The sequence below is a fragment of the Cryptomeria japonica genome, chromosome 4, assembly GCF_030272615.1.
Source record: "Cryptomeria japonica chromosome 4, Sugi_1.0, whole genome shotgun sequence".
NCBI lineage: Eukaryota > Viridiplantae > Streptophyta > Pinopsida > Cupressales > Cupressaceae > Cryptomeria > Cryptomeria japonica.
Genome location: NC_081408.1, coordinates 633,399,978 through 633,422,916, shown reverse-complemented (window position 1 = coordinate 633,422,916; position 22,939 = coordinate 633,399,978). Strand labels below are relative to the sequence as shown.

At 35.4% G+C, this 22,939-nt stretch overlaps 1 protein-coding gene across 1 annotated transcript in view; it reads right to left on the bottom strand.

Annotated features, from left to right (window-relative positions):
• Positions 1–22,444, bottom strand: part of LOC131047751 (protein MIZU-KUSSEI 1) — a 38,712-nt gene extending 16,268 nt beyond the window's left edge. Inside the window, exon 1 of the mRNA XM_057981544.1 lies at positions 22,080–22,444. Coding sequence (XP_057837527.1) covers positions 22,080–22,305 — 226 coding nt within the window. The 5' untranslated portion in view covers positions 22,306–22,444. The remainder of the gene's footprint in view (positions 1–22,079) is intronic.
• Positions 22,445–22,939: the final 495 nt, after the last annotated feature.

The window sequence follows — 22,939 nt, the reverse complement described above, 5'->3', positions numbered from 1 at the left end:
GTGTTATGTGTGATGCCTCCCTCATGTGATGCTTTGTTGTTTTTTGTCAAGCGTTAAATCATGTTGATCTAGTTGCTCATATGTATATCTTTGATGGTAGATTACTTGCTCATGTATTAGGGTGAAATGGAAATGAAGTGTTAGAGTATATGAGAAGATAGGTATCAACCAGTTTATGCTTGTCTCAATTATTCTGGGTTTTTGCCAGTTGTACTCTATTTTAGGACTGGCGTTTCTGTTTGTGTTTCAATGCACAATGTCTGCTGATAAACTCGTTTAAGAGTGTGTTTTTGTCTGTACTGATTCACCCCCCCTCTCAGTACCGGTTTGGTACTATTATTTCATCATTGAGTTATCACTCTACTACTACTTTCCCCATGCAAACTCCCTTTTAGACTAGATCCAATGTTTTTCCTCTTCAGAGGAGAAGAAAAATTTCTCTTCTTCAGAGGAGAAGAAAAATTTCTCTTTCGTTTAAGATCTCTATGCCAGTTCCAAGCCTCTCTTCATTTGGATGAACCTCCAACCTCAATAAAGTGTTAATATTATTTTCAACCTCTTCCAGAGATACCTCATAAGGTGACTAAGGCAACGATGTAGTCCTTGGTTCAATAGCCTCTATGTAGCAGTAGTCTCTACTCACGGAAAAAATAATTTCACTCTTGTATTTCATTTCCAATTCACCATGGATCCTCCATCTAGCCTACATATTCTTTTGAAAACTTTTGAACCAACCCTAATATTACTTGTTACACTCATCTATATCATTATTAAAGCTCCTAATATGCTGTTCAATTTATACTCCAATAGGATGAAACTTATCCCAAACCTTATTCTCTATACTTGAAAGATCATTCATAAACATGAAAGCCAAATATATGATTAGAGACCTAATACCTAAATGGATACTTTGCACTCTTGGCCTTCTCAAGGTTGTCTAGCAACTATAGTCTCAAAAGCTCACACAGGCCAAACTTCTCACCTTGAATCACCGTTTGATATGCAACATAGCTCACAATGGTAGTAGAAGAACCCTCCTCAATCTAAAAGTAAACCTTATATGATACTCCCTTGGTAAGATATTTGATATCCAGATCAACTATATCTTCCACTGTCATAAATCTCTTATCAAATATCGAACCAGTTAACTATGCTATAGTTTTGTTCTTCACCATCTTCATCTTCTGGATAATGCTAGTGGAGCATAGTTTAGTCAAGGCCGTAACAAAATCCTTCATGATTATGTAAGGCTGGTCAAGGTACATCACATCATCATGCATCTAAATCAAGATAATATGAATCCTTGCATGCTCGTAGCAAAAGTTGGAAATATTTCTAAATGTTCAAACCTAGCTTTAAAATATTCTTGTACTAGGGCTTTAATGTCACCAAATCATCCTCTACTAATTTCTTCCATAAATCATTAAACTTAACACGACTCACTTCCGTCAAGGGTGCATGAATATAAGGCCTAAAATCTTTAGTGTAAACCACATCTATCACAACCCACAAATAAGCTCCTTCCTCATCACTCACCATAGCCACAAATGGATAAGGCTTCAAGATTGGTCATGGATTTAAAGATGGATTGGTGTAGCCATTTCACACAAACTGAAACTGATAACTTAAGATTTGCAAATTAAAACCTTGAATCAGACTGTCACACAAGAAGACTCTTTCACACTAAATAACTCTTAAATTCATAAGATCACAAGTGATCAAAATTAATTTAAAAATCCAATTTATCTATTGCATTGACCTACTTAGGTTTTTTCAACATAAATGCATTTTGCCATTATACTTTAAAAATTTGATATGCTATTTTGTCAAAAATCTCAAACATCTCCATGGACCAACACAAATATCCATAGTGCTCTAGAAATACTGTCACAAATCTTCAATACTAAAAACAATTCAACATCCAAACTACAAGGGGGTTCATAAGGTCTTCAATCAATTCTCCCCCTTAAACAATGCCTTTTATCTAGTTTTTGAAAGAAGCATCTACACGATTAGTAGGTAAAGATCCATCCATTTCCTTTCCTTCAACACTATCAATATATTTATTCACCCATGTCATCTTTGTCTTCTCCTTTTCTTCATTAACATCAATCTTTTCTATCATACCAAGAATTTTCTCATTGTTTCCCTTGCAAAACCTAGCAATATATTGCAATTTATTGCAATTATGATAAGTTAGTTCTTGCTATAGACCATTTCCACTCCTTCCAACATTAGAACTTCACTCAAGACCTTGTGCCCATATTTTTTGCAAGTAGAAAAATACCCATTGAATGATTGATAATTTCTACCATTTTTTGTATTCATATATCCATTCCATAGCATCCTACTTCTGCACTTATTCTCCTTATGTCCAAACTTATTGCAAGAATAACACGAACCATTAAATGACTGAGATTTGATCTGACTTCTACATTTACTAGATTTATGTCCAAAATTATTGTATGAAAAATAGTTACCATTAATGGATGATGAATACTTGGTTTGAGAAAGAGGAGGTCTCCTAAAATTCTTCTTATTCCAGACTAGAATGAAACCTTTTTGAGCTTTATTAATATTCTTCAATTAATTTTTGACCTTTTCTTTCCTTTATCCTCTTTGTCGGGAGTCTTAGATCTTTCACCTTTTTAAAAACCAAGTCAACCTTTATCTTTGGATTGTTTCTAAGCACTTAACATCCCATCAAGCATTTCACTACCACCTTTAAGATTTGACCCCTTGTCAATATGTTTTTTTCCTTCTTTCAACTCTTTCATCAACATTACCACTTCTTCTTCAAGTTTGATACATTCTACGAACTTGATATGTAGCTTTTTTTCAAGATCATCAATGGTATTCTTTTCATCTTCAACTTGCTTTCTCAAATAACCAACGTGTTCTTCTAGCTTTTTGTTCTTTCCCCTACTTTCATCCATATCAAAAAGAGAAAATATTAATTCTCATTCAAGATATACTACATAAATATCCATTTATGTTATTTCATAGCATCCAAATCTTGAGATTAAAACATTGCATTCAAATCCTGAATCTACCTCAACTGTTAGACTGATTCTTTAGGAGCCTCACTCTCATAGGTAAGTTGTTGAACACTTTCAGATGTTGAGAGGGGGGGGGGATCAATATATATTAAAACTTAACTATTCAATTATCATTCATTCCATTTACCACATATGTAGAAGTAAAGAAATGGAAATAAAAAAACAACAACCATACATAAACACCAAGATTTTACATAGAAAACCTAACGAGGGAAAAAACATGGTGAGAACTATCCCACTATATGAAAAATAGGTTACAATTTTATAGGATCAAGGACAATGAGCTCATTGTCCTTCATGAGGACTTGCAAGATTGAGGTGCACAACCTCAAGGAAAGATGTAGATAATACTTGTGGACATTGAAGACCACTTCTTCAAGGTAAGATACATTATATTTAAAAGAGAAACATCAATATGATTGATCTGCAAGCAATCACATCCCCTGATATGATGATTATAGTTCCTTCATCACTGCTCTACTATACTTGTGAATCTTTGCACAACTTCACATACACTTTGCACAACACATACCACACATGCATACATCTCAAAGAATTATTTCATCCTTTATATATAATTTGCAATCAAAATAATATCAATTAGGTTGGCCTAATTAGATGTAATGTGTAGGATCAAAACAATCAACCCAAAACTAATCTCATATGAAATGTAGAAGCAAAGATGAAAAATGTGAGGGATCACACTATGTCAACACACCTTTCAAATCATTCCAAAAAAACCCCCATAATTTTTCATGCTATCGCATGGACTAAAACATCATAGGTCGACTATAAATGATAAAATAGTTAAGGCACACCAATTCAACTTAATAAAATTACAATGCGGGCCACCAAAAATACTTTTGGATGCTAAAAATAACATCACCTAATATCAAAAAATCTAGTTTATCGAGTTACATCACCAAAATACTTGAAGATTTGTAGAGGAATGCAATACATTCTTGTACACTATCACTCTATCATTGTAGTAGCTTGAGCTTAGATTGATATTAATCCAACTATAGACCAAATGAGAATCTAAAAACTAGAATACACCATGGATTTTTATCCACCAACATCATACTCCAACCATAAGAATTGATGACACATATATGCATTGTGAGAGTTGAGAAATACAACACCATAGGAGCCCAAATGATCTCTGCAAGTTGAATAACCTATTACAAGGAGAAACAAGGAAGCAAATAATAAATAAAACAAATACACAAAAAATATGCTCAAAATGATGAGAGCTCAATATTCACAAAATATGTAATGTGATAATCCTTACAATACAAAAGAAAGAACTCAACCTTTAATAGGTCAAGAAACCCTAAAAAGGAAAACCTAGGCTTGCACATAATAATTAATAAAAGAATCAATTATTATGCACCTAAAGTTAGCTTAAGTATAAAAGAGATAAAGGGGAACTTAAATAATTAAACAAATATTGTTTAATTAATAAAGTAAATACCTGAATACTCTAACACCCCCCTTAAGCTAGACTTAGGGAGAAGCTAAAACCTAGAACAACTATTGAAAGTAGGAAAGATGGGTCCCAGAAACAAGGCCTCATCAGGTACCCAAATACAACCAAATCTCTATGAATAGGAGAAATAGAGAAAACCACATGCGAACAAAACTCTACTCCAAACAGAGATGGAAAAAGAAAGAAGAAGGATTGAAAAAAGCCTCCAAACAAGAATGTTCCAAAAAGATAGGAACAAGAGAAGATTAGAAGAATCACTGAAGCATGAAGAACTAGCAAAGACTGTCAAAGAATAACTGTTGATCTGAAGAACCTCCACTGAAATAGAACATGACCAGGTAGAGAAGACTGTAATCTGCATGAGTTCCCTCAAATGACACTACTCAAATCAGAAGGCAAACAAAGGCAAACAACTGAACTCAAAGATATAGATGGTATGAGAAACTAAAGCCTAAAGAGCTAATCAATCGAACCAAGGAAGCATTAGAACCAATAGGACAAACCTCCCCATAATGCTAAAGAGGGAGAGGGATAGGTGCATTGAAAAGAACGACCAACAAGAACTGCATGACGAAGAACCAGGAACATCAAAGGCACAAAGATAGTACATAGTGTTGTGGAAGGAACACTCACTTGACACACAACAGGAGGTGAATGTCATGGAAGGAACATTCACTTGACAAAGGTGGATGACAAACAAGGCAAACATCAACCCCCTCATGGAACTTTATAAGTAGTGCATGTACACTAAGGCACAAGATGTGCAAGATCTCAAGTAAAAAATGCATGATGGAACTTTATCTCAATGCATTTACATAAATGAAATTCTAAAATGATAATAATACTGGAAACAAAAATAAGAGCCAAAACCGAGACATCCTACTCAGAGAAGAGATCCCAGGACCTAAAACATCCAAGATATCCACAAAGTGCTGAAAAGCAAAAAATTGAAGAAAATATTTGTGGAGCATAATCTGGAAAGAAAACTCATATGGCTAGAAAGTACATAGGATAAGCTTTCCAACGATATAAAGTTTTCAAAAAATGGAGTTCGGATGCTCATTCTATGGCTCCCGGAGTGCAAAAAAGAGACCCCACTTTGACTGGAAAAAACCACAGTCAAATAGAAAAATTGGAAAAAAATTCTAAGACCACAAGGTCTGGCTTAGAACCAACTTTCCGACGCCTATTCATTTTCAAAAAAATGACTCTGTTTGCCCAAGTTATGGCAAAAAAACCAAACCCCCTAAATAAGGCAAGAGGGAGGTGCAATGGGGGTAGGGCTCCGGTGGCGGGTGGGTGGCGCAGTGTGTCAAGTTCTGATACTAAATGTAAAGAACTGATGCCAATAGCTAACAAGATGAGAGAGGGGGGGGGGGTGGGTGAATCATACAAACTTAATCTCCCATAAAATCAACAGATTCAATCTCGGTAACCTATGCTTCAACAATATAACCAAAAACTGCTAAACATGCAAACTCATAAACACATAATCATCATAACACATATAGCACCAAATTTAACATGGAAACCCAAATAGGGAAAAACCACTGTGGGATTTTGGACCCACTAAGAAATATACTCTTCTAGAGTATGCTCGGTTAAAAGCAAATCCTGTTAAAGATTACAAACACATTGCTAAATGTGACCCGGTTAAGGGATTTCCCTCAGATCTATTAGGATCTTCACTTTATTAGAAGTGACCTTGTCAAAGGATTTCAAACACTCATTTAGAATGTCACCTTGCTAGAGGGTTTATAAATAAGACTGTTAAGTCCACTCAGTTAAGAGATTTTCTATCACTTACAAAATAAACAACAGTAATGAATATATCTGCAACTTCACATCTAAAATGCTAAAGCAGATTCTTATTTTCTCAAAACAATCTTGTCATTGGACTTATCTTGTCCCTCTACTAGGCTCCTTACTCTGTTATTCAAACAGGTCTTCAAGCTTCTATGCTCGGTAATCACTATGTAGCATCCCTGCACTTACACTTGCCCGCATGCATTGTTCATCAACAATTTCTTATTTATAAACAATTTGCTAACCGTTGAATCTCCTTGATCATATTTCCCCTGATCAATCTTAGCCATCAAATCTTCAATCTTGACTAGGTTCAATGCATTCTCTGATCTGAAAATGTTTTACCTTGCCTTGGGACTTGCATTCCTTTCTTGGAACTTGCACAAGGTTATTGTAGTTCAATCTGCGTTGCAGATCTTCCTGCTGATCTTCCATTGCCGTAGATCCTTAAACAAACTTCATGCATGGCATACCAATCATTTATACATCTCTAGCTAATCATTATCCTTCATTAAATAATACTTTTATCCATCCAATGCGATCTGTCATAACTTGGTTGCAACTCGGTAAATACTAAACTTTACTCGGTAGACATTCCACCTTCATTAACCGATATTGATAACCTTAGGGTTTACCGACTAGGTTCCTTAGGGTTTACCGACTAGGTTATTTGCTTGGTGACATAGTATAGTACTAACCTTAAAATCAACAACATATATAGGATATCAAAACAATCTAAACATCATGATCTCATCATTGTCTAACTCGGTAATAGTTGCCCATTGAATAACTCATTTCTCCCCTTTCTTATCACATTCTTTCTGTGTCTTTTACCAATATCTTAATTCTCTTCAAATCAATCCTCTCAAGATATGGCAACATCATACTGAATCAGAAAATCAATTTCTTGACATCAATGACAAAATAATGTTATAAAGATAGTTATCATCCTTTTTCAGTTATATCAAATAATCTTCAACAACCTTCTCAATATCCTTAATGAATATCAACAATCTTTTTATTGAAAATGCCAATAGCAGAGGTGGCTAGGTGGTGGCGTAGTGGTGGCCCCGGCTATTTCCGGTGGTGTGGGCTGTTTCCGACGGTGCAGAGGGGTCGACAGGTAGTGCAAGGAGGGCGTGGGTGGCGCAGCGCAGTGGGGGCCAAAGGGGTGCTACGGCGGTGGAGGTCGGGAAGGCGGTGCCGATGGCAGGGACTGGAGAGGGGCTGCGGTGGCGGGGTCAGGAAGGCGGTGTCAGTAGTGGGGACCGAAGAGGAGCTGTGGTGGCAGGGCTGGCGGGGGCCAGGAAGATCGACACCGACAGGGAGTTGGGGGCCGATGGTGTTAGAACCGCTGGCAGTGCCAGACCTGCAGCAGGTCAGGGGGCAAGGTACCGTGGGGGAACCCCCCAACCAAAAATTGTTAAAAAAAAACACTTTTTTCGCCTTTTTCCAATATTTTTTTGATTTTTGATTTATTTTTTTCAAAAAAAAAAAAAATCGACCTGCATGCCGTAAAAAGGCAAATTTTTTTTTGAATTTTTTTCTCGAACTGCGTGCTAGGGTTGTACAACCTGGTACTGGAGAAAAAATACTCCATGAGGCTCAGGAGCCAAAAATGGTCAAGTTTACATGACTATAAGGGTTTTTGGGCCTTCTGAGCACGATGGTGAGGTCCATTTAGGCCCAAAGTGCTTAGAAAAAAGGCCTATCCCTAAGTGCATAAAAAAAATTCCTGAAACCCTAGATCTGCTTCCAATGCAAAAATTCTCAAAACAAGAACAAATAGTTGTAGATCTGAAGTTCTGATACCATGTGAGAGTTGAGAAACACAACACCATAGGAGCCTAAAGATCTCTGCAAGCTAAATAATATGTTACAAGGAGAAGCAAGGAAGCAAATGATAGAAAAACAAAAACACACAAAATATGCTCAAAAAGATGAGAGCTCAATATTCACAAAATGTGTAATGTGATAATTCTTACAATACAAAAGAAAGAACTCAACCTTTAATAGGTCAAAAAACCCTAAAAAGGAAAACCTAGGTTTGCACATAATAATTAATAAAATAATTGATTATTATGCACCTAAAGTTAGCTTAAATATAAAAGAGATAAAGTGGAACTTAAATAATTAAACAAATATTGTTTAATTAATAAAGTAAATACCCGAATACTCTAACATGCACCATTATGCAGACCAAAATTTGAACAAACTCTGACTAGTTGTTTGCCGGAATAGTCACACTTAACGAGCAACAACTACAGACCACTAAGATCATCTCCAATTCTCTAGAAAATCTATATTACAACTTGATATACCATCTCAAGTGACTATAATTAATCTCCAACCATTTGCATGACAATTGAACTAATCCACTTTTACTGCACTACTCCAAACCAGATCTGGACCAAGGATATCACCAAGTTAAATATCTGGATCAACATTTTGACATTAATTTCTCTCTCAAATTTACATGTTTTATTTTAATATTACTTTTTCTTAGCTTATATTTTTTTTTTTGTTTGTTTGAATGTCTCATTTTTAGTTGTTTCTATCCACTGTAGTGTTAACTAAGTAGGGTTAAGCTAAAGCAATAATTCTTAATTTTTTATATACGTATGTAAAAATAGGGAAATCTAACAATGTTATTGTTAGGATAATCGATGGACAACTGAGAGGGGGGTGAATAAGCTGTCAATAGATTATAAAACTTCAAGCACACAAAACCTTTTACTAGAATGCATAAACCAAATGTCGGAATAGCAGATATAACAATTAAGCATAAACATAAATCATAGGACGATTACCAACCATCCATAACATAGATCACCATGATTTGTACATGGAAAACCTGGTAAAGGGAAAAACCATGGTGGGAAGCCTACCCACAACTAGATAATACTTCTACAACAAGTATGCGAATACAATAAAAGGGGTTTTCACATGCAGGAAGGCCAACGGCCTAGAGCGCACTGCTCATCACAAAAGGAGCCTCACTGACTACAAAGAAATCGAGACTACAATTCAGAAAGATGAATGAATTGCAAGAATAACATCTCCTATGGTTGAGTATAGTTCTGATTAAGCTTAATACCAGAGGTCTTAAACCTCTTTTACAAACCCAATTAGATCACCTATGATCGACCAAAACCTCTGCATATGATTACAACTTTATTTGCACATAGATAATCCCATAACCTTTTCCTACCACATATATGATCTACAAAGAGATCTTACATTATATTTATACCAACTCGAGACCTAAACAATTAGGTTGGCCACCTAAAAGATAATACAATAGATTCGTTATATAATCCCACAAACCAATGATAAACCAAGTCGGCCTAAGACCAAAACAACATAAACCAAACAATAAATTGAATCGGTGACGCATCGGGAGCATCAACCAACACGTTACATAAACCGGTCCATAACCTAACAGAATAACCACCATACCTAAAATAGGTCGCCATAAGACAAATAAAACATGACGAACAACCGGAACATGAACATGATAATCATCAACATCCTGATAACTATCTAGAAGTTGCACCAACACCACTTATCAAATTCATCAAAATATCTTCAACAAAGTGCTGCTGGTAAAACCTTTACTGGTAACCAAAAGGCTTACTAGAACATATGATAGCATCCAGATCATCAATCCCTAAACCAACTGAATGTGATACACATTAGGAACACATGAATAACCAATTGAAACTGATTCCAATAGCCAGACCAAAAGTGAAGACAAATCTCCAGATCAACATCAAAGATCAACCACTCTACTAGAAGCCGGTAGACAACAAAACAACTAGTGTTGACATCAATGACAAAAATTAATACAACACATAATCATGTCATCCAAATTACCAACAATCCCCCCCTTTGATATTGCTAGCAACACTAGATGTGAAAAACATCCAAGTGCCAAGAAGTGCCAAACAAGTCTCCCCCAAAGGAAGATATCCAACAATCTCCCCAAAATGATATGACAATGAAGTTCTGAACCAACAGACCAAACTCACCCAGTGAATGATATCCCTATTAAGATTTTTTTTTCACATAAATATCTCTCCCCCTTTGACATCAATGCCAGAAAAATGACAAACATCAGAGAAAAGTCATAAAACTTCTGAACCACACTATTGACTACTCCCCTTGAGTAGTAGCACCAACACATCAATCCAGAATGAATGATAATTCTGATAATGCATGCTAGACTGATGTCAGTCAGCATCACTAAAGTCTCTAAAGTACTCAAATGATTCCTTAGGCAAAGGTTTGGTGAAGATATTTGCAATCTTCTCTTTAGTGTTCACATAAACCAGTCTGACTTCATTTGCTTCCATCTTCTCATTTAGAAAATTATACTTGATAGGTGCTTAGTCTTAAAATGAAATACCAGATTCTTTGACACGTCAATAGCAACAGAGTTATCACAGTGAATAACTACCGGTTCATTTCAATCCACCCTTATATCCTTCAACATTTGCTTCATCCATAGAACTTGTGTACAGTTAATAGTAGCAACAACATACTCAACTTCAATAATAAATAAAGAAGTACATGACTGCTTCTTGCTGATCCACAAAACAAGTTTCCTTCCAAGAAATAAAGCTCCACTAGATGTGCTCTTTTGGTCATCAACATCTCCAACCCAATCAACATCTGTATATGCACATAGTGTAAAGTCATCATTTTTAGGATACCACAAACCGTACTTAGTTGTTCCTTGCAAATACTTGAAAATCCTTTTCACCACACTCTCATGATTCTCTCTAGGATCACTCTGATATCTTGATACAATACAAACTACATTCATTATATCCAATCTATTCTAAGTCAGCTATAACAATCCTCCAATCATAGATTTATACCTTGTAGGATTGATCAGAGCTGATGCATCATTCTTTGTCAATTTCTCACTTGTAACCATAGGGGTACCAACCGGTTTGGAATTTTCCATACCAAATTTATTCAACAACTCTCTAGCATACTTAGTTTGGCAGATGAAAATACCTTTATCATTCTGAGTAATTTGCAAACCTAAGAAAAATTTCATCTCCCCAATCATAGACATCTCAAATTCATTCTTTATATTTTCAAAGAGTTCCATACATAACTTATACTCACCTCCAAATATGATAACATCAACAAAGACTTCAACAATCAATATTTCATCATCAGTAATCTTATAATATAAGTTTTTGTTAACATTACCTTTAGTGAAACCAAGTTCAAAAGATATTTGTCCAATCTAGCATACCAAGCTCTAGGGACTTGTTTCAATCCATATAAAGCTTTCCTTAACCTGCAAACCATGTTTTTGTCATCTGAAAGTAAAAATCCATTAGGTTGCTTAGTGTAAACTTCCTCTTCAAGATCTCCATTAAAAATGCACACTTAACATCCATCTAATAAACCTTGTATTTCTTATGGGCAACATAAGCAAGAAATAATCTCACAACTTCAATCCTAGCTACTAAAGCAAAAGTCTCATCATAATCAATTCCTTCCTTCTGAGAATATCCTTTACATACCAATTTATCATTATTCCTCACAACTTGTCCATCCTCATTCAATTTATTCCTAAAAACCCATTTATTTGCAACAACATTCTTATTTTTAGGTCGGGGAACTAAATTCCACGTGTTGTTCTTCTCAATCTGATCTAATTCCTCTTCTATAGCTCTCATCCAAAATTCAACTTTACAAGCTTCAATAACTGATGCTGGTTCAACTTGTGAAATTAAACATATCTCATTAGTTGCCAACCTTCTTCTTGTCATTACTACTTTGTTGTTGTCTCGAATGATCTAATCTTCTGAATGATTTAGCCTTACATACCTAGGAGTCTTCTGACTTTATGTTCCTGTACTCTGATCTTCAGTTAATGTTAAATTTTCTGATACTATTGGGGTAACTAGTTCAATATTTTATTTCAGTATAGGTGTTATCGATTTAGTTATGATCATCTCCACTTCTAGCTCTCTCTCATAAGTTTTGATTTGACCTTTGTACAACTCATCCACCTTGACATTAGCACTTTCCACAATTATCTACAATATTATTTTATAACATCTATATGCTTTGATTTCATTAGAATAACCAAGAAATATCCCTTCATGACATCTAGGATCAAAATTTTCAATGGAATCATCTCTTTTTATATAGCATTTACTACCAAAGATTCTAAAATACTTATCTGTAGGTGTATTACCAAACCATAACTCATAAGGTGTCTTACCAGTGTCTCCTTTGATATGAACTCTATTAAATGTGTATACCACCATGCTCACAACTTCTCTCCAATAGATATCAGGAAAATTATCTTCCATCATCATATTTCTGGCCGCATCCAAGATAGTTCTATTCTTTCTTTCCACAACACCAATCTGTTGAGGTGTCTGAGGAGCAGAGAACTGTCTCCTTATCCCATGCTTCTCACAATAAGTGTTAAATTCATCGGATGTGGACTCACCACCCTGATCTGACCTTAAGCATTTAATCTTCAACCCTGTCTTTGTCTCAACTTTAGATTTAAAGATCTTAAACTTTTCAAAAGCTTCAAATTTCTCCCTTAAAAAGTAACCCACATCATTCTAGAATAGTCATCAATGAATAGCATGAAATATATATCACCTTGAAAATTCTTTATTCTAGCAAGACCACACAAATTAGTATGAATAAGATCAAGAACATCATTAGATTTTTCTTGTATACTCTTAAAAGAAGTTCTGACTTGCTTTCCCATTTGATATTCCTTACATACCGGATTATAGGGCTTCACAATCTTAGTTATATCTCTAACAACCTTAGTTGAACTGATCTTTACAATGCAATCAAATTCACATGACACAACCTCTTATGCCATAACCAACTCTCATCAACTTGTGCAATCAAACATGTCTTCTCACCGGAGTTCAAATGAAAGATGTTACCTTTATTCTATGTACCGGTTGCAATCTCCAATCTAGATTTGTTAATGATTTTGCATTTTCCATGTCCTTGAACTGTAATTGAAATCCCTTATCCACCAACTATTCTACACTCAAAATATTATGCCTTAAACCTTCAACATAATAAACATTATCAATGTTACGCTTACCATCCAATGATATAGTTCCTCTTCCTCTGATCATACATGCTTTGTCATCTCCAAATCTAACCAGTCCACCATCAAATTCTTGCAAAGATAAAACTTCCTTTTATCTCCAGTCATATGATGTGAACATTCATATGATGTGAACATACACTATCTATCACTCATTCATCCTTGTCTTCAATTTTAGCAGCAAGGGCCTTTTCCTCATTTTGAACAACAGGTGCTTGAGCATCTTCCTTTATAGAAAAAATAACCCATTCCTTTCCACTGCTGGATCTGCTGGCTAAATCTTATGACGGTTCATCATTAGAATTAGTCACACCTTCCTCATCCACATGGTAACATGATTTGTCTTTGTTTATCCTTTACTTATGCTTCTTCTGATAATCATGGTTAGGCCTAAAAGATCTTCTAGCTTTCTCTTCAAATCTTGAATTCCTTTTAGGACATCTAGATGCAAAATGATCTATCTTATTACATGCAAAACATTTAAAAGGTTATTTTCCTTCATACTTACTTCCTGTCAGACATTTAGGTACTCTTCTAGCAAATAGAGCTTCAAGTTGCTTAAACTCATCATCTTCTTTCTTCATTTCCTCCAGTTCCTTCACATATAAATCTTTCCAATCACTCTTGCCATTTGATGATGCAGATGTGTGAAAAGTAGATTCAGTCTTTGCAGCTCCTTGAGGACCAAATTCTTCAAGCTCAAAAGCAAATAATTTTCCAACCAAAGTATCCCTGTTAACAAAAGTGTTAGCCATTGTTCTCATCTCATTAATTGCAGTAGCCTTATTCTTGTAAGCTAGTGGTAAAGCTCTCAATACTTTAGAAACAATCTCACCTTCGCTCAAAGATCCACCACAACACTGAATTCCCATAACAATTTCATTAACTCTTTTCTTAAAAGCAACAATCCTTTCATCTTCTTCCATCTTTAGATTCTCATACCTTACCAGATAACCACCAAGTTTAGCAATTTTAACAGTAGGGTCACCTTCATCTAGAGCCTCCACCTTATCCCATATAGCCTTCACAGATGATTGGTCAGTTAATTCCATAATTTATTGATTAGAAAGTGCACTTAAGAGTACTTCTCTAGCTCTATAATCATTCTCAATGTCCTTATCCAAGGTTGTTGGAGGAGGATTGCCACATGCCAAATTATGAGGAGTATAACCTTTCTCCATGACCTCCCAAATCTCTTTCCCAATACATCTCAAATGAGTTTCCATTCGATTCTGCCATAGCCTGTAATTTGTCGAATCAAGCTTAGGGGTTTCTCTTGAAAAAATAGATGCAGTTGAATTATTGTTTGCCATAGGATCTTCCTCAAGTGGTTAAGATTTTGTAGAGAGGACCAAGCTCTGATACCCATTGTTAGGATAACCGGTGGACAACTAAGAGGGGGGGGGGGAATTAGTTATCAACAAATTATAAAACTTTAAACACACAAAACCTTTTACTAGAATGCATAAATCGAATACCGAAATAACAAATATAATAATTAAGCATAAACATAAATCACATAAAAATTACCAACCATCCATAAAATAGAACACCATGATTTGTACGTGGAAAACCCGATAAAGGGAAAAACCATGGTGGGAAGCCTACCCACAGTCAGATAATACTTTTGCAGAAAGTATGTGAATACAATAAGAGGGGCATGCACATGCAAGAAGGGAAACAACCTAGAGCGCATTGCTCATCACAAAAGGAGCCTCACTAACTACAAAGAAATCCACACTACAATCTGGAAAGATGAATGAACTACAAGAATAGAATCTCCTATGCCTAAGTACAGTTCCGGTTAAGCTCAATACCAGAGGTCTTAAACCTCTTTTACAAACCCAATTCAACCACCTATGATTGACCAAAACCTCTGTATATGATTATAACTTTATTCGCACATAGATAATCCAATAACCTTTTCCTACCACATATATGATCTACAAAGAGATCTTACATTATATTTATACAAACCCGAGACTAAAAAATTAGGTTGGCCACCTAAAAGATAATACAATAGATCCATTACATAATCCCACAAACCAATGATAAACTAAGTCGACCTAAGATAGAAACAACATAAACCAAATAATAAATCCAACCGATGACACATCGGGAGCATCAACCAACATGTTACATAAACCGGTCCATAACCTAACAGAATAACCACCAAACCTAAAATAGGTCACCATAAGAAAAATGAAACACCACAAACAACTGGAACATGAACATGATAATCATCAGCATCCTGATAACCTTCTAGATGCTGCACCAACACCACTTATGTTGGCAAATGCACACTCCAATGAGAAATTGTAGGTGATTGAAGGTTTTGTCATTGATGGAAACCTTGCAATCATATGATACCAACAACGACAAAATCTACACCTGCACACAGAGCACTGGCAATGAAAGGAAGGATACCGACATCCTAGCCGATAGGAATTTTGTTTGAAATGTATTTTGTAATTAATTGTAAAATCATTGTAAGCCGATATGGCGAGTTGTAAATATGACTCATATATGTATGAGATCATTGTAGATCATTTTGGAATAAGGAGATAGGCAAAATTATGCAGACCTAATATGCGAATCATTGGTTAAGGGTTTATGTATATAGCAGAACTTAAACCGGTACTAGATCTGGCATAGAATATGCTAATCTAAAGTAGTGCAAGGCTTTGGATTAATATAATCCATTATTGTAAGCCAGTGTGACTTCTTTTGTAATTGAGTAGTGAGCTCTAGGCACTTGGCCTTCCTACATGTGTAGGCCCCTATTGTAAGAGTAATATTCTCTTATTGGCTAGTAAGCGAATATTGTGGGTCACAAATCCCACCGAAGTTTTTCCCACACTAGGTTTCCTCGTTAAAATATTGTGTTATGGTGTGCTTCTCATGTGGTTGTTATTATTCTTGTTTACTGCATTATTTTTGGTCTACCAGTAGACAGTTTTAATATGCTTTTCATGTTTTAAATCAAGTAAATTTACCTACTGGTTAGATACTGATTCACCCCCCCCTCTCAGTATCTCTAGGAATCCTAACAACTTATTGGATTCATCAAAAGTTGTTCAATAAAGCGTTGCTGGTAAAAACCTTATTGGTAACCAAAAGGATTACTAGAACATATGATAGCATCCAGATCATCAAATCCATAACCAATTGAATGTGATACACATCAGGAACACGTGAATAGCCAATCCAAACCAATTCCAACAGCCAAATAAAAACCATAGATAAATATCCAGATCAACATCAAAGACCAACCACTCTACCGAAAGCCAGTAGACAAAAAAACAACTAGTGTTGACATCAATGACAAACATTAATGCAACACATAATTGTAGCGTCCTAAAATTGTGACACTTGCAATTTTGACTGCATTTGGGTCTTCACGATGGCGATGCAACACTGAACCTGAATGGAGACCCCGAAACTTGCTCATGACATCAAAAATTGCATTTTTCAGCACCCTGGCCTGATCCTCCTTGCACCCTGCTGTCCCTGGAGGTGGGACCATGGCGCCCAACGCCCTGGTCCCTGGCCCTATTTTGGGCCCGGTCTCTTTTGGGGCCTCAGGTCTTTATGTTTGCAATTCGGGAAATATTGTTTCTTGGTTGGCCTAAGGTCGAAAAAATCAGTCTATCAACCCTAATTGACAAGTATATAAACTACATTTTCCTCTCCCATTTTGGTAGATGAAAAAAGAGGAAGGACATATGTGTACAAGATGCGGAAGCAATATTCAAATATTCAAACATTCAAGCATTCAAGCATTCCTTCAAGCAATTGATCATTCTAAGTCTCCATTCAAGGCTAAGTGTTGCATTCAAGACAAGGATTCAACCATTGAAGAGGAGATCACATACAACATACAACATATAACAACATTTACACCTTCGCATGTAAGAATACAAACATTCTTACAACAAGGTATCAAGTACTTGTTTACATTACAATCATTTACATTTACAACATTCTCATTTCTTGGTTAATTCCAAAACCGGGGTTTGACCTAAGGGCAAACCCCTAATCCCTAACCCCACAATCGTCTTCGCTTTTCTGTGTGCAGGTTGTAGGTACGCGGCTGTAATTGAAGATCTGGAATCCTTGTGCAGAGATGAACAGATCCCCCTTCGTTTCGCAGATTTTTCGGAGGACCGTGTGCACGCCGGGCGCCATCGTCCCGTCAACTTTCGCTCAAATTTGCAGGACAGAGCCGTCTCGACATTTTACTGCTAATTCTAGGTCCGCAGCTTCATCCTATATTCCTATCTCTGTTTATAAGTGAATCTTTCTCACTTTTCATGCATTCCTAGCTTAATCATTCTATCTACATTCTTTACAAAAGAGGGTAGCCTTGCTGTCTTAACCCTTGAAACTCATTTAGAATCCAATCTTGCATTGTGTGGGATTGGATCTTGTGGGTTTCAACCCCTCTTTTGAATGTAAAGTCTCCCCTAAGTGAAAACCATCAATCCTAAGTGACCTCCTTCCCCTCTCCTCGGTGTGGTGGGGGGAACACTTAGGGTTCGCTCGCGATTTTCTGCTTTACAATAATCAATTCCTCCAAATTGCCAACAGTTATTTTATTTTCTTTTCTTTGAGTAGAATGTACCTATTAGGCTACATTATTTATTATGTGGGTCTATTTGTAAGTGGGGTTTAAGTTTCTTCTTTTTCCTCTACACTCTAAACTATCCTCCTCATTAGGTTAATTTTTAACCTCTAATTTAGAATAAGGTGACAAAGAAATATAGATAAAACTTCAAAAATACAACAAGAATGAATACACAACCAATTTGATTATTAAAAATTGAGAGTTATTGTACAAGTATAGGCTTGAGACTTCACAAGATATTATACTAACATATATAGATAGAGGGATATTTTGATGACAAAACAATACCTAAATAAATAAACTACAAAACCTCAATTTTAAGCACCCAATAGATAGGATAAGAAATACATGTGAAACCATCAAATGCTAATTAAAGAATTATAATTTAAAACCACTAAAAATATGGCAACTCAAATATCTAGTTAAAATAGAACCTTTGAAGACCAATATAATCCCATTAGCTAAAAATAATATATCATTTATACACTTATAACAATATTATCACAATCTAATTACTCTATTTTTGGCTCCATTAGCTCAATTCATAGATTCCTTACAATGTGTCACAATACACTACATCATAAAATCAAAATTTTTGGTCATTAGAAAGGGAAAAAGAATCCTAAGGAACAAAGTTCAGAGGTTCAACTTTGCAATCATCATCCTTGATGTTTTTTAGGATGGATGATGAAAATGTGAAGTTTATTGATGCATCAATATGGTTGTCATTGATGTCAACATACTGATTAAGTTTTAGTGTTTGGTTTTGCTCCAGATGTTCTGACTTATTGTAGATATTTTTCATGATATGTTGCTATGTTGTTGGGTATTTTCTTGAGACTTCACTCTCATGTTTTCATGGTCCAAAAGTTGTGCTCCAGAAGTCTATTAATTGATGATGATGATTGTATGATAGAGTTTGTAGAGCATCACATTGCTCTATTTTTTTTAGATCTTCTTTTGCATTTCTGGATTTATTCTTATTATGCATGTATCTTTGTTATTTTAATTTGGCACGTGTTGATGTTCTCTAAAATTGTGTGTTTGGAAATGTTGCTTCCTAGTTTAGTGATTGTGGTGTTTGGATAATGTGTTGAACATTCATTGTGGCATGGTCCACTTCTCATTCCTTTCCATCATGAGAATGCTTAGTGAAGACCTATTTTGAAATACGTTTTATTATATTCTTGGCCGACTTGGAAAATCTATTCTGGAGATTAGTTTATATAAAGAATGATTGTAATGAAATATCATATGAAGGATTCATAGAAGGAAGTTGATTGTAAAAGGAAGATCTATCTTTGGTGATATGAAGTGGTTGAGTAGTATGGTTGTTTGATGATGCTACTTGGTACCGGTTGCAGTAAGCCTAAGGTTTCTTTTGGTATTGCAACTATTTGGCAGTTGTTCTTTTGTGGTGGATTCTTTCATTCTTCCTTTGGGCAATGAGCCCTTCTTTTTTCAGTGGTTTTAGTCAGGCAATGAGCCCACCTGCAGTGAGACATATTTGTAAAAATCACCTTATTTGGTGTCACCCTAACAAGAGTTTTTTACATTGAGAACTAACATTCTCCGTGGTTTTTTCCCTTCTTGGGTTTTCCACATTATATCTAGTGTTCCATTTGTGTGTTTTTCATGCTCTTATCTATTCATGGTTAAGTATTCTAAGTTTAATCTGTATTGGATTTGTTTCTTTGGGAAAATAAATATATTTTTAATATACAATTGATTCACCCCCCTCTCAGTTGTCCAAAATATTCAACAATGGAGTCACTATAATATTCCTCACTAAAAATTTAATTAGGATTAATTGGTGTCCTAGGGTTTTGATCTCCAAAAGAATTTTGATGAGCATAAAAAACCTTGATTTCCTATAAGAAGTGACAACTTCTTCTCTTTCTATCTCACCATCTGGCACCATTACCTTTATAGAGAAATATGTTAATACTATTGACTTATATCTATCCTCTTGATCAATTTTATTATTATGTCTATGTAATTCTTGATTAATTTAACAACCAAAAAGGGCAATGCAATTGAAACATCCCATTAAGTTTAAAACTTAAAAGGGTAGCTTAGTGAATACTGATGATGAGAACTTGAAAGTGTATCACTAAGTTAATGCAGTTATAATCACTTCATCTTAGATATGTCTTTTTTGATACTTCATATTCATGCGGCTTATTAATATGGTGTTATCTACTGCTCCTCTTCTATGAAATATTTTTCACATTCTTCCCTCTCATGTACAAGGATAATTTTATGAGTAGACAAGGTATTTGAGTAGATATTTCATAGTAATGACATGGTGTAGATTTGATAGGCTCAATGACTTATTTTATTATTATCTTTAGATATACATTATGGTACAATAAATTTAATATTTATTGTGTACATTACGATCCACATATTATGGTCAATTTATGGCCATAGTTAAGAGTTTAATTATATTATTTAGAGGATCACTTGTTGGCAATATATTTTCTCATTGATGTCAACTTGAGGTAATTGGCGAAGTTGAAGAGGTTGAGAAATAGTTAGAAATAGATTGGTAAGATAGTGGAAGATTTGAGAGAGATGGGTTGACAAGGATATTGGTTTTCATGGAAATGATGATGAAGAAACAAATGATTGCCATGTCTTTTATACTCAAGCATGGTGAAGATGAGGAATTAGATGTTTGATGATGTGTTTCATCTTCCTATAGGGATACTATGTCACTTTGATGCTCCACATGTAGTGGTAGGTTCAAGATTATTACCCAAGGCATCCATAGTGATTTCTCTAAGGCAGAGTGTTCAGGTATTTTGGTCCGCATTTCTCCACACAACAAGATTTCCTCATATGGTTTTGGAAATAGGTTGAAATATCTATAAAGATTCTATTTCTATAGTGTCGTATGATGTATCCCTTTGTAGTAAAAGATATAATTTTATATGTATTAAATAGTGTTGTGAAAATATTATGCAATTAACAAAGTCTAGTAAAATGATTTGCATTTCATCATACAAATTGCTTAGGCCATGTGGTTTTGAGGGTATGTTTGTTGATGTTAAAAGACTTACATGTTTTAGTTTTAGTTGATCTGGTGGTTTGCAAGTATAAATTTCAAGGAAACAAGATGACAGAAAACCAGATGCTCTGTTCTTTACTAATACAGGTATTTTTTTTTTGGCGGCTACTCAAGATAGTCTGTATTTACAAGAGAATTGTTTAGTGATGTTTGGTAGGACCTTTTTCATATCTATTTTAGTCCAATGAGAGCCATATCGTGGAATGTCGGGGGCTGCAATGCCCCTGACAAGATTCGCTTGATGTGAGGCCGGATTTAGTTATGCTTCAAGAAACCAAAATTTTGTTTAGTGATGTTTGGTAGGATCTTTGTACCTTGAGCAATGTTAGATGAGTTTTGTTCATATTTGGTTTTGGTGGTGTAAATATCCCGGAATACTCAGAGCCAGAAAATTGATTCTCACAAGCCATTTTTCTCCGCCTTCTTTTACTGGTAAAGTGCTACATAGGCATAAGAGGAAGGTGAAGACTACATAGGCATAAGAGGAAGGTGAAGATCATTCTAGGAGTGTTGTTTCATCATTAGGATGATGGCGTTCCTCTTAATTCTCAACCATATGGGGTTAATGCAACAAGAATTGAGGCTCTAACAAAGGATTATCCTTTTGATACCATTCATGAAAATAGTTCTCAAACAATCAACCACCCACCGAAAGAAAATCTCTTTTGTAAGCATATCAAGGAAGCATTTACAAAACAAATCTCACAAGAAGTTACAGGAGCAACACAGGAATACAAAACAAAGCTCACCACAAGTAAAGGAACATCACAGGAATATATCTTCCTATAACTTCAAGGACAGACTCGTAAAAAGTTCATAATCTCTGTGCTAGCTGAAACAACAGATACTTCCTAATAATGCAGTTATCATATCTAATAGCACAAAGAGAGTTAATGAAATCTTGCCTGTGACCGTGGATCGACGAAGGATGGAGTCTTTAAGTCGATGCCCATTAAGTGGGGAAGCACGTCCAGTTTGGCAGGAGCGACGGGGTACAATAATGTGCATCAGAGATCTGAAAGACAAGGTCGGCCAGCAGCAAAATCTGACATCCTTCTCACAATCCACACACGCAGAACCCTCCATTATTTCCATCCCTGGTGCTCCTCTCAAATCTATTATCTTCCTCATCTTTACGGCTGTTTTAGCTTTGAATGTAAGTGATAGTTTAAGCTCACTTGGGCTATGTAGAATCCCTGAACCAGTTTTGAGAAACCATATCTCGTGAGGATAAGGTCATTTAGAGGGCACGAGATGTTTGTGGCCACCATTGTCAATCCACCGACTAAACTGTAAAAAGATTGTCATGAAATAGTAGGAGCTCAACTTTTCGGTGAGGTTTGGACCCAGCCATTTAATGGCTTTCGCGCTTTCGCCTCACAGGTTCTCTCTCTCTTATCCATCCCTTTCACCAAAAAAGCAGCTCTCTTCACATTTTTCTTGAGAAAGTTGGTGACTATCTTCACGTAAGCAGATACCCATGTGTAGGGGAATCGCTTTTATATGATTGCATATTAATAAATGATACATTAATGAATTCACTTTATCAGCATTTACATATATTTTTGTAGATTCAATTGTATATATATGTACACATATTTTTCTATATAGATAATTTATTAGATCTTTTGTTTCTCATATCTAGTCCTTCATTACATTCATAGTTGTATTTTCTCATTCTTGGTCAGTCATATGGTATATGAGATTGTACCACATCAAATTGTTTTGAAATTATAAAATTAAAATATTCAAACTTTTGTTAACT